Source organism: Ornithorhynchus anatinus, chromosome 7, assembly GCF_004115215.2.
Source record: "Ornithorhynchus anatinus isolate Pmale09 chromosome 7, mOrnAna1.pri.v4, whole genome shotgun sequence".
NCBI classification, from domain to species: domain Eukaryota; kingdom Metazoa; phylum Chordata; class Mammalia; order Monotremata; family Ornithorhynchidae; genus Ornithorhynchus; species Ornithorhynchus anatinus.
In genome coordinates, this window is record NC_041734.1 from 75980912 (window position 1) to 75994628 (window position 13717).

The 13717-nt window shown below is 44.5% G+C and overlaps 1 protein-coding gene across 4 annotated transcripts in view; it reads left to right on the top strand.

Moving 5' to 3' along the window:
- Positions 1-13717, top strand: part of RAPH1 (Ras association (RalGDS/AF-6) and pleckstrin homology domains 1) — a 130716-nt gene that overhangs the window by 86142 nt on the left and 30857 nt on the right. For 3 of the 4 annotated variants that reach the window (XM_029068981.2, XM_029068982.2, XM_029068980.2), the window contains exons 5-6: positions 3340-3420; positions 11851-11925. The exons of the other annotated variant lie outside the window; for it this stretch is intronic. In XM_029068981.2, the coding sequence (XP_028924814.1) occupies positions 3340-3420; positions 11851-11925 (156 nt within the window). The remainder of the gene's footprint in view (positions 1-3339; positions 3421-11850; positions 11926-13717) is intronic. 4 annotated transcript variants of the gene reach the window in all.

Sequence of the window (13717 nt, forward strand, 5' to 3'; positions counted from 1 at the left end):
CTTAGTGGGCATTAGAGGCATTTAGGACCTTGATTTCATGTTTTTATAATAGGAATAACTGTCGGTGTCAAGTTGACACATTGTGCAAATTTGATCTTTGGAACTCCAAATATTTACGCCAGACTACTTGTTTTGTTCTGTTTCCTTTTGTTGTCTGTCTTCCCCATTTAGACTGTGAGCCCGTCGTTGGGGAGGGATTGTCTCTATCTGTTGCCCAATTGTACATTCCAAGCGCTTAGTACAGTGTTCTACAAGTAGTAAGCCCTCAATAAATACGATTGAATGAATGGGTCAATGAAATAGCTGTTTCGTGCTGGGAGTGTCACAGCTTACTTCTTTCTCCAACCCCCCTCCGGACTAACACGGCTCTCTTCCTTTTGATTCTACATTGCTCCCTCACCTGTCCTTTCCTCTTAGCAAACCAACAAACCAATCAATGGCATTTATTGAGCTCTTACCTTTGCAAAGCATGCGAACTAAGTGCCTGGGAAAGAACAATAGAGTAGCTGGACACACTCCCTGCACTAAAGGAGCAAACCATCCCCATTATCACCAAAACTCACTGTTTTCTTGTGGTTGCGTTGCCAAAAACCCTGGGGATCGCAGGAAGAAAATGTTGTGCAGTGCTACTTGATCTCTTTTGCGTACTCTGATTTTTTTTTCTGAAAATGTATAAAAAAGTAAGTTTCATCTTCTGCAGGATAAGAATAGAGAAGCAGCGTGGCCTAATGGATAAAGCACGAAACTGGGAATCCGATGACTGGATTCTCATCGCAGCTCTCCACGTGTCAGCTGTGTGACTTTGGACACTTAACTTCTCTGGGCTTAGTTACCTCATCTGTAAAATGGGGATTAATACTGTGAGCCCCAGGAGGGACGTGGACTGTGTCCAACCTGTTTGGCTTGTATCTACCCCAGTGCCTGGCACATAGTAAGCGCCTAACAAATACCATTTTAAAAAGGGTGGGGGGAGGAATTAAAATTAGTTGAAGGAAGTCTTTACAATACTCAGTTTTGCCAAGACCTGTGTTTTAACTCTGTAATTTGGCCCAGACATTGAAAAGTAACTGGGGATCTTTCTCTGGCAACACAAGCCTGTGTGGATACCCAGTAGCATGGTATCATAAAAAGGGGCTTGATTTGTTCCTACGGGGAAGAATGGTTCAAGTGTCATACAGGTGGATGGATATCTAGGGGGCAGTTATCACAAAGTAATTAATTACCTTGAAGGTTTTAAGTGAGGGGGAAAAATAAAAATAAAAAGGTTAAGAAAGCAAATTTGAACAAGCTTAGGGTTCCAATAGGAAGGACCTGATAGGTGATAGGAAAGTGTTGGAGGTAAAGAATCAAAAGGAAGCTGGCTGTTACCTAGACTCTTCCAGAGCAAAGACCACAGGGGACCAATTTGGCTAAAACAAAGACCCATGAAGGGAAAATTGGAAAACAGCACCAAGTGGGAATCAGGTCAGATAACCAAAGAAGTACGAAAAGAACAACGTGACTGTTAATGAGATAGAAACACAAAATTTGGAAAAGAGCCTAAGACATAAAAGGCAACAAGAACATTCATTTAGGCAAAAGAAGAGGGGCAAGGAAGTGGTTCCCTCCCTGATGGATAGGAAGGAAACACTGATAATAGATGACTGAAAAGGGAGAGGTTCCAGATTTTCACTTTGAAATGTGGGCCTGTCTTCCAAAGGCTTAGCCACGCCACCCAATTTAGTGTCATCTGCAAACACTTACTGCTTTATTTATAATAATATAATAATATGATAATAAACTTTATTGCTATTGTTCTTGTCTGTCTCCCCCGATTAGACTGTGCACCCGTCAAAGGGCAGGGACTGTCTCTATCTGTTACCGATTTGTCCATTCCAAGCGCTTAGTACAGTGCTCTGCACATAGTAAGCGCTCAATAAATACCAATGAATGAATGAATGAATGAATGAATGAATGAAAAACACTTGGGGCGTGCCAGCAATGCTTTCATCCTGGTCGCCCATAAATATATTTAGAAAGGGTCCATTCCCGGTCCATTCTTTGTGGGGACGCTGCTGAATCGAGTGTTTCCCCTAAGATAGTGTTGGAGCTTGGTAGACTGTGAGCTCGTCTCTAGACTGTAAGCTCATTTTGGGGCAGGGAATGTCTGTTTATTGTTATATTGTGCTCTCCCAAGGGCTTAGAACAGTGCCCTGCACACAGTAAGCACTCGATAAATACGATTGAATGAATGAATGAATGAAAGGGGGAATGAATGATGTGTAGGATTGGAGAAGGGAAAATGAGCCAACCGAAACGGGATCAGTAGGAACAAGTGCAAGGTAGTGTCTTCAGCGTTGTGAAAAACACCCCAGTCCAAAATGGAGAAAGATCGGCTAGGCCCGTGTGGGAAAGGAAAGGAGCGAGGGGCTATGAAATGACCGTTAGCGCTTCAGGAATCTGCGGTGTAGTTCCCGAATTCCAAGGAGCAGTTGTGGTCTTGGGCTGGGCCACCACAAGCAGAGCGTCTTTAAACGGGGACGAGAATCCCGCCACCGTTCTCTGCATCGGTCACACCCCGCCTTGAAGAGTTAGCAAACCGCTCTGTCATTTCCAGTGGAAAGGGGAACTGTGTCTTTCTGAGGTTATTTTTTCTGATTTGAAAATAGCTCCTGGAATTTTCCCTGCTTCAGAGAAGATCTGCAGGGAAGATTTCCAAGGAGAAGCTTTAATTATAAGAGGAAGGGAGAGGGGGAGTAGAAAGCTCTGTATCTCGATCAGTCGGTCGGTTCGGATTTCTTGAGCGTGCAGGGCACAGTGCTAAGCACTTGGGAGAGGAGGGGATAACGGAGTTGGTGGACACATCCCCTGCCCACAGTGAGCTCCCAGTCTCAGAGGTGGAGATGGACAGTAATGGAGATAATTTACGCCCGTGGGGCTGAGGGAGGGTGAATAAAGTAAAGTGAGGCAGAAGGGAGTGGGAGAAGAGGAGAGGAAGGCTTAGTCAGAGAAGGCCTCTTGGAGGAGGCGGGCCTTCAGGAAGGGTTTGAACGTGGGCAGGGGTCGGTATCTCTGCTGAGTCCACTCCTGCCCAGAAGCCACCCAACCCTTACTTCAAAAGGAATTCCTTCTGCCAGCAGCCGACGGTGCATTTAAAAGCAGAGCAGCAGTCCTGTGGTTGGGCTCTAGTAGGGGAAATGTTGGCTGAAAACTGATTTGCCATTTTTCATTCGTGCGGTTCATTTTTTGTAAGTTTCCTTTCACTTTAGTCCTCTTTTCCCTTCCCGCATGGTAGTAAAGAATACCTTATTCCCCCACCCTTCCCGATCACTTTCTCCTCCTCCTTCTGCATTTTCGCAGCATGCTATTTCTATTGGATGTCCCAGCACACAGCTCAAGTATCGCATCGACTTGGAGAGAGAGGACACTGATCTGATCCCTGTAAGTTACGATGTGGTGGTGTCTACATGGCCTTAAATTGTTTTATACACACATACATGTACGTGTGTGTGTGTGTGTGTCTGTGTGTGTCAAGTAAAAAGAATACTAATTCATGCTTTAGGGGCGGCTGTCGGCACTGATTCCTGTCCAGGTGGTGCTGCTTAGAGAAGCAGCGTAGTTCAGTGGAAAGAACCCAGGCTTGGGAGTCAGAGGTCATGGGTTCGAATCCCAGCTCGGCCACTTGGCAGCTGTGTGACCGTGGGCAAGTCACTTCGCTTCTCTGTGCCTCAGTGACCTCATCTGTAAAATGGGGATGAAGACTGTGAGCCTCACGTGGGCCAACCTGATGACCCTGTATCTACACCAGCGCTTAGAACAGTGTTCTGCACCTAGTAAGTGCGTAACGAATGCCAACATCATTATTATTATTATTTAACTCTTCCCATTGGGTGGAGAGTCCTCCCTAAGAATAGGTCAGCCAAGATTGCTCTTTTTGAAGGGTTATCAGAGATGCCCATCTTTAGAATTCTCCGTTGTTCAAGTGCCAGGTTCTGTAGCTTTTGCTATATATGTGAAAGACCCTTAGGAAAGAAGTCGGGGAACTGACAAGAAGCGGCATGGCCTAGTGGATAGAGCCCCGGCCTGGGAGTCCGAAGGACCGGGTTCTAATTTCGGCTCCGCCGCTCGTCTGCTGGGTGACCTTGAGCAAGTCAGTTCACTTCTCTGTGCCTCAGGTACCTCTTCTGAAAAATGGGAATTAAGACTGTGAGCCCTGGGTGTGACAGGGACTGAGTCCAACCTGATTGCTGTATCTCCCCCAGCGCTTAGTACAGTGTCCGGCAGGAAGCGCTTAACAAATGCCATTAAAAAAACAACCCCAAAACTCACTGCGGAGTTTCTAGTTGAGCCACCCTAGGATAGGCAGCTCAGTTCTCCAGCGTGGCAAGGCAGCAGCTCTCTTCCAAGTCGAAGTATTTCCTCCACCAGGCCCGTTTCTTTATACTATATCCAGTCCTCAATAAAGTACTGCACACACAGCAGGAGCTCCGTAAATGCTCCTGCTGATAGTAGTGATAGTGTTGGTATTTGTTAAGCGCTTACTTTGTGCAGAGCACTGTTCTAAGCGCTGGAGTAGATACAGGGGAATCAGGTGGTCCCACGTGAGGCTCACAGTCTTCATCCCCATTTTACGGGTGAGGGAACTGAGGCACAGAGAAGTGAAGTGCCTTGCCCACAGTGACACAGCTGCCAAGTGGCAGAGCCGGGATTCAAACCCTTGACCTCCGACTCCCAAACCCGGGCTCTTGCCGCTGAGCCACGCTGATGATGATGGGTCACCCAAATTGGGACTAAAGAAGTTACCTAGAGTAGCACATGCGAGCCCTCTGACTTTATTTTTGTGGCCCTAAGCAGGTAGGTTAAGCTCTATTTGATGTAAAGTATGAAAAAGCACTGCTTTCCAATTGGAGAATGGTAGGAAAGTGACATAAAAGCAGATGTGATCATACTGTTCAGGTGTCATGATGTCATCAAGTGGCATTCACTCTTCTTTTGTTTCCTATTACTGACAGTTTATAACCTTTTAGTGAGAGTATAGTTATAAAAGCAGCGTGGCTCAGTGGAAGGAGCCCCGGCTTGGGAGTCAGAGGTCGTGGGTTCTAATTCCGGCTCCGCCGCTTGTCAGCTGTGTGACTTTGGGCAAGTCACTTCACTTCTCTGTGCCTCAGTGACCTCTTCTGTAAAATGGGGGTGAAGACCGTGAGCCCCACGTGGGACAACCTGATCACCTTGTATCCCCCCAAGTGATTAGAACAGTGCTTTGCACATAGCGCTTAACAAATACCATCATTATTATTATTATTATATTATTGTAGCACAATCCAGATTCTCTTACAAAATTTATGAAGCATAACTTACACATTATTGCCCCCTACTGGTCACATTACACATACCAGTTGTAATGACTCCAGTCCATTCTCTTATAATTTCTTTTTTAATGTCAAGTGTTAACATTCAATAGTATTTATTGAACGCTTACTGGGTGCAGAGCACAGTACTAAGCGCTTGGAATGGCCAATTCGGCAACAGATAGAGACAGTCCCTGCCCAGTGACGGGCTCACGGTCTAATCGGGGGAGATAGACGGACAAAAACAAGACAATATAGGCACGATAAATAGAATCAAGGGGATGTACACCTCATCAACGAAATAAATAGGGTAATAAAAATATATAGAAATGAGCCCAGTGCTGAGGGGAGGGGAAGGGAGAGGGGGAGAAGCAGAGGGAAAGGCGGCTTAGCTGAGGGGAGGGGAAGGGGGAAGAGTAGAGAGTGGAGGGGGAGCAGAGGGAAAAGGGCAGCTCAGTGTGGGAAGGCCTCCTGGAGGAGGTGAGCTCTCAGTAGGGCTTTGAAGAGGGGAAGAGAGTGAGTTTGGCGGAGGCGAGGAGGGAGGGCCTTCCGGGACAGCGGGAGGACGTGGGCCGGGGGTCGACGGCGGGATAGGCGAGAACGGAAGACGGTACAATCTAATCAGGTCAGACACAGCCCGTGTCCCACATGGGACTCTCAGCCTTAATCCCCATTTTTCAGATGAGGTAACTGAGGCACGCAGAAGTGAAATGACTCGTTAAAGGTCCCACAGAAGGCGTGTGGCAGTGCTCTGTCCAGTAGGCTACTCTATGGGGGGAGAAGGGAGTGAGGGAGGGGGTAGAGTTGTGTAGTCAAGGAACCTGACTTCACAGAAAACTCACTCACTGGAGCTTTCACCTTCAGTGTCTTCCAGTGCCGCGTCAGTTTTATCCAGACAGATATGTTCTGAGAAGACCCCGGGAATGAGTTTGTTACTTTTGTATTTGCCAAGCGTTTCGTATAGTACACTGCACCCAAGGTGGAGGAGGGGGGACACTCAGTAAATGCCATTACTATTTTTAATTCCACCATGGCATTTTGTCCAAAATTAATAAGGGAAACACTTGTTTTGGATGTAATGGATAGAGCAGAGGCTTGGGAGTCAGAAGGTCATGGGTTCTAATCCCAGCCTTGCCACTTGTGTGCTATGTGACCTTGGGCAAGTCACTTCACTTCTGTGCCTCAGTTCCCTCATCTATATAATGGGGATTGAGACTGTGAGCCCCACGTGAGACAACCTGATTACCTTGTGTCCACCCCAGCGCTTAGTACAGTGCTTAACAAATACCTTAAGTATTATTATTGGGGGGTTTTGTTGCTGTTTTAGTAATTTGTTGAGCGTTTACTATAATAATAATAATAGTATTTGTTAAGCACTTATTATGTGTCAAGCCCCATTCTAAGAGCTGAGGTAAATACAGGGTAATCAGGTTGGACACAGTCTCTGTTCCACGTGGGGTTCACAGTGTCAATCCCCATTTTACAGGTGAGGTAACTGAGGCTTAGATGAGTGAAGTGACTTGCCTAATGTCACACAGCAGACAAGTGTCGGAGCTGGGATTAGAACCCAAGTGCTTCTGACTCCCAGGCCCGTACTCTATGCACTAGGCCATGCTGCATCTCAATTTTTATTTACAGAAAATTTTTATATTCAAAAAATGAGAAGGAATAAGCTTATAACAAGCAAACTTCAATGTTTTGGCACTATCAAAAGATCAGGGTTTTTTTTCTTTTTTTAAATGATCAGATTATTGCAATTTCTTAAATGATCCTTTCGTGGAAACACCTGAGTTGAGACTCCCTGAAAAATGATGAAGTTCAATACCCAACAGCTGGCCCAAGACCTATTCCTGATTTTCAGGCCTTTCGATGAGTCTAAGAAACATTTTGAAGCCTTCATATGTTGCATAAATATAGACATGCACCATTTCACAATTTTGTGTTTTTCTAAATTAACTCAAAACACTGATTTTTCTATTTGTTTTCTTCCTGAAGTCTCCTAATCCCCGTATTAATCAATCACTAGTATTTATTGAGTGCTTACTAAGGGGAGTACGAGACAACAGAGTTGGTACTAACATTTCCTGCCCTCCAGGAGTTTACAGTCTAGAGGGAGAGGCAGACGTTAGTATAAATAATAATAATAATAATAATAATAATGTTGGTATTTGTTAAGCGCTTACTATGTGCAGAGCACTGTTCTAAGCGCTGGGGTAGATACAGGGTAATCAGGTTGTCCCATGTGAGGCTCACAGTTAATCCCCATTTTACAGATGAGGTAACTGAGACACAGAGAAGTTAAGTGACTTGCCCACAGTCACACAGCTGACAAGTGGCAGAGCCGGGATTCGAACCCATGACCTCTGACTCCCAAGCCCGGGGTCTTTCCGCTGAGCCATGCTGCTTCTCTAGAAAAATTAATTTATTCTAAATTAAATACAGGTCGGCTATGTACATAAGGCCTTTTGGAAGAGAGCTCGGAGGTTGCGTAGCTATATTATAGTAACTCTATTCAATCAGTAATCAATTTTGTTATTGAGTGGTGCTGAGTCTGTGCAGAGCACTGTACTAAACACTTGGAAGACTACACTGTAGCTGAGTTGATAGACCCATTACCTGCTCGCAAGGAGCCTACAATCTAGACAGACATTAATAGAAGTAAGTAAATTACAGATATGGACATAAATGCTGTTATCTCTAATCTCAGTATTGAAGTAAATGCTGGCATCTGGATATTCCCGATAATTGACGAGAAGTCGCATGGCTTAGTGGAAAGAACACGGGGTTGGGAGTCAGAAGAAGCGGGTTCTAATCCCGGCTCCGCCACTTGTCGGCTGTGTGACCTTGGGCAGTCGCTTCCCTTCTCTATGCCTCAGTTACCTCATCTGTCAAATGGGGATTGAGACGGTGAACCCACGTGAGACTGTGTCCAGCCCGATTCGCTTGTTTCCACCCCAGTGCTCAGCACATTGCCGGGAGCCTGGAAGCACTTAAATCCATTCGATATTATTTTTGAGTTGTCTACCTGGCCATGAGAAAATGTTCAGGCGCCCCAACGCCAACCCTACCATCTCAGAGAAACTCAGGAGATCCTGTCGGGCGATGCCAAGATGTCAGGTCCCACTGCCTCTGCGCGGTAATATCAGAGATGCAAAAGCGGCTCTTATCCTTTCTCACCCACCCAGTGCCAGCTCAGGAGCGGTGAGGCAGAGCCGTGACTCCCGAAGCGACCCCGTCCTTAGCTGTGGACGGGTCTCTATCTGTTGCCGACTTGTACATTCCAAGCGCTTAGTACAGTGCTCTGCACATAGTAAGCGCTCAATAAATACTATTGAATGAATCTGAGGGCCCCCGAGAGAATCCAGAGGGGCACTGGGGATATTGGAGCGGCGGGTCTGCAGAATCAAGCCCGTTTATCTCTCCAGGAAGGCCCCGTGGAGTCACGGATCTGACTTCCACCGAGCCAAAGTCGGCAGGAAAGATGGAAAGGCTCAGTGTGGTTTACCTCTCTAACTCTAATTGTCTTCCGTGTGTGTGGAAGGGTGGGAATTTTTAACCCTTAAGCTCTGTGCCTTTTTCAGCCTGACTTTGAAAGAAGACTTAGTCTTCATCAGCAAGTAGCTTAACTCATATAGGTTTTGTCTGCTTTGGCGCCTGGTTTTAGAAGTCATTTTATCTTCGTGAAATGGATGCTTTTCGCTTGCCAGTACAAACGAAATGGTTATGCTGATGGTTTGGGGCTATTATTTTAATGGCATGGTGAAATTCATTGTCGTATTTATTGAGCGCTTTCTGTGCGTAGAGCACTGTACTAAGGGCTGGGAAAGTTCATTTGGGCAAGAGATAGAGATTCCTGTCTTTCCTATGATCAGTTGACAGAAAATAGAATGTGTGTGGGAGCTCAGTTTTTTCTTTACTCTTGCCCAGGGAAGGCAGAACCCAACATCAGGCATCTGCTTCTGTGCCTTTTGCTTCCAAAGCCATATCTTCATCATCACCATATGCTCCTCACCACGTGCCCCACAACTATCAACATTAATATCGCCAGGTCACGTATGGAAAATACAGTATTGTCCCCACAACTATCAGCATTTATATCCCCAGGTCACCTGTGGAAAATCCGGTATATTTATCCCGGCTTTTCTCTTTTGAATGTCACCATCAGCTCTTTCATTCTGGCACTAGAAAGGGTCAGATTCCTACTATCTAGATGTGATCTTCCTCCAGACTTCCTTGTACCACTGGTTTATTTGGCCAAACCAAACTAAGCAAAAATTTAAATGTTAAATATTTGACAGGAAATTTTGGCAGGTGCGAGGACTATGCTTTTCTAAGTGAATCGTATTTCCCTCTTAAAAAAAGAAAAAGTTTAGCGTTTTCCTGTCTAAAGGTATACATTTTCAGAATTCTTTTTTCACTAAGAAAAAATGGTAATGGATTTCTCTTTAACTTCTGTTCTCAGTAAAGAACGTTCTCGAAGACCGGGAAGTAATTTTGTGACCTTTGGTACTGGCCTACTACCTTTGCTTACGTTTGGTCTGTGGAGACCCCACTCATTCTATCTTTACTCGTCATGGAAAGAATAATCAATCCGCATTGTATGTTGGATGCTTTCTCCTTGCAGAGGACAGGACCGAGCGCTTGGGAAAGTACAATTCAAGGGGAGGTAGACACAATTCCTGCCCTCAAGGATCTTACACTCTTTGTAGATCTTACAATCTCCTCTTCTGAGGAGACAGACACTAAAATAAGTTACAAGTTGTGGGATGCTGTAACAGGCTGTAAGGAAATGTGTATACCTGAGGGATAGTGAGACCCCAAGTCCATAAGTGACACAGAAGTGCCAAAGTGGCAATAAGGGAGGAAATAGGGTAGGGAGATGAGAGTTTGGTCAGGGAAGACCTTCAGGAGGGGATGTGATTTCCAAAGGGCCTTGAAGACGGGGAGGGTGTTGGTGTGACGGATGTGAAGGGGAGACTATAGCAAGGGGACGTGAATAAGGTGAAGTGAGTAGAGTGGCTTGAGAAGGGTACGAGCTGGGGTGCAGTGGGAGAGGAGATCGGATAAGTAGCTGGGGGAGAGAGTTGATTCGTGCCTAAAAGTTGATGATGGGGCATTTCTGATTGATGAGGAAGGGAATGAGGAACCACTGGAAAGTTTCAAGGAGTGGAAAGATGCGTGCAGAACCGTGTTTTAGATTGTAAGTTCATTGTGGGCAGTCAGTCGCTCATTTATTGAGCGCTTACTTTGTGCAGAGCACTGTACTGAGTGCTTGGGAGAGTAGAGTATAACCTGATTCTATTTAGTTGCCATTGTTTTTATGAGATGTTCTTCCCCTTGACTCTATTTATTGCCATTGTTCTAGTCTGTCCGTCTCCCCCGATTAGACCGTAAGCCCATCAAACGGCAGGGACCGTCTCTATCTGTTGCCGACTTGTACATTCCAAGCACTTAGTACAGTGCTCTGCACATAGTAAGCGCTCAATAAATACTATTGAATGAATAAACACATTCCCCGCCCACGACGAACTTACAGTTTATAGTCGAGGGCAGGGAACACAGTCAGTGCTGAGTAAATATGATCAATTTATTTAAAAAATTATCCAAGCAGCAGAGTGAAATGTAGACCGGAAGGTGAGAGGCTGGAGGTGGGGAGGTCTGGAAGGAGTAGCCAAGTTGGCTGCTGATACAGTAGCCAAGTTAGAATATGACAAGGGCTTGGACCAGCATGGTGGCAATTGGGATGCCAAGGAAGGGGCTGATTCTGGAGGCGTAGTCATTTCTAGTCCTCGAGAACTAGAATCACGTCTCTTTGCAGTATTGTACTTCCAAGAGTACTTAGTACAGCGCTCTGCCCACCGTAAGTGCTCAATGAATTTCACTGTTTGATTGGTTTGGGAAATTCTAAGCAATATATGTAGCAATCTGGAAGGATATGCATTATTTAAAGTTGAGGGGAAATGATTTACAATTTCATGATGGTGAGTATTACAGGAAATGCACCTCTCGCTTTGATGTGATAAATTTCTTAGGAGCATTTTCAGAAACTATTTTACCTTTCCCTTTAATATTTCCCCACTAGCCCAAGAATTCCTTTTTTTTTCAGTCTCAGTTTTATAAGTGGTTCACCAATGGAAGGTTGTCCCGAAGGTGGTAAGGACTCAGTCGTCATGGTCACTAGCACATTAAGCGTTGGGAAGGAGGATTCAGAGAAATACTCCAGGCGTATGTTCTTGGTCCAAACAAGCTCACAGATCGAGATGGCCCTTTAAAATCAGGTTAATGATAGAACAGGCCTGCTTCTAATTGGCTCTCTTGTCAACACCAAACACAAAATGCAACTGTTGTAACTGAAGGGAAAATTAGAGAAACTCGTTCAGGATTGAGTTGTTCTTGAGGTAGATGCGTGAGATCAGACTTTAAGGGAAGCAGTTTGGGAGATGGGATGAATAATTTAACATCTGCTTTTGTCTATATGCACTGACTTCTTTTGACTTGTTTTCTTTCTCTCTTTTGGCACAAGCACTCCTATCTGGACAGGGAAACCTCCCTCCTTCTGAGAAACATTGCAGGGAAGCCTTCTCACTTGCTGACCAAGGTGATGCCTCTTCTTCCACCTGCATGCCACGTTTGCCTTGACAAGCCAACAATAAGAAGTATTTTTGAAATCATCATATACATAAGAGATGAATGTTAGAAAACAGTGTCATCTCTGGTTTTTTGTTTTGTTTTCTTGGGGGTTTTTTATTTTACCTAAGTGCTTACTTTGTGCCAAGCACTGTTCTAAGCACTGGAGTAGATTCAAGATAATCAGGTTGGAGTCAGTCCCTGTCCCACATGGATCTCAGTCCAAGTAGGAGGGAGTGGGATTTAATCCCCATTTTACAGATGAGATAATTGGGGCAGAGAGAAGTTGAGCGACGTGCCCAAATTCACACAGACAGTGGCCGAGACGGGGATTACAACCCCCAAGTCCTCCGACGCCCAGCCCCGTGCTCTTCCCATTAGGCCACGCTGCTTCCCCGTTCTTACTGAAACTCCCTTTTCTCCATTTGAAAATAGCAATTGCTCTTAATGGTTGTTGGGGGAAAGTATTCATTAAAAGGGTAAAAAATTATCCATTAAGAGCCGGTCCCAAGTTCTAATACATGACATTCATCTCTTATGTATATGATGATTTCAAAAATACTTTTTATTGTGGGTTTGTCTCTTACCAGTTTTAAAATCTGATGTTCTTGCAGGACTTTCCCCGTGCTCTCCGACATTTACATTTTAAATGTCTTTGGAATGAAATTTTCTTTTTTGGTCGGTAATCTTGAATTCAGTGCTGTACTATTTACTGAATGGAGTCCCCGAATTAATGGAATCCCTGAATTATTACGTGTGCAATCTTAAAAATGTTCGTGATGGACTTGCAACCATTTTTTATTATTTCTTTGCACTTCAGAAAGTATTTTAATTTTTTTTGCTAATAGAGGAAAAATGCCTCCATGATTACTCCCAGATCATGGCTTTAAAGGATCAAAGATAAAATGGCATCTCCCAAAACTTCAGAAAACCAATCAGGAAGTTTTTCTGGTTGTTTTTAATCAGATTCTTTTTAGCAGCCCTTTGTCGTATTAAAGTGAATTACTCACTCAGATATCTGAGTCAGTGATCGAGTTCATATCTGTTGATAATATATAACATAACACCAATGTGCAAGCACAGTTTTTAAACTTTTAGTTAATATTTTTTAAAGAAGCAGTTTAGAGTGTTGTTTCCTCAGCATCCGTTCTTCCTGTGTTTTCTTCTTTCAGTACTCCATTCAGTATATGCAACTTGGAGAGTTTGCATGCATAAAACTCCCAGATAGGTGTCCTGGTTTTAGAATTCTTTGGGTGAGCTTATTCCATGATATTTTCAATGCAAGATGTCAGCTAATGGAAAAGAGTTAGTCTGGTTAATTAAGTTATTGCTTGAGGAGCAGTTTTCAGTTTGCGTAACTCATCAATAACTCACCAGAATAATTCCCTGTGTTGATCAGTGGCACACCGTCAGCTGGGGTTAAGGAGATTTACTCTGTTTCATCCAATCAGTGCAACTGTAGAGGTTTTGAGTGGAGGGGGGGAAAGAGGAACGCTGCAACTTTGCAATCTTTTCCAATTATAAAGTTTTTGATCTGGTTTCCCTGTAGAACCACCATCTACCTGTCTTCCCTCGCTGGTCCCTGGGAATAATAACAGCAAACAATAATTCTGGTATTTGGTAATCACTGTGTGCCAAGCACTTTACTAAAGAGTGGGATAGTTAACCAGGTCGGACATAGACTGTGATCCTTATGAGGGCAGACACTTGAGGTGGGGAAAACAGGTATCCCATCCCCTTTTATAAATGAGAAAACTGAAACC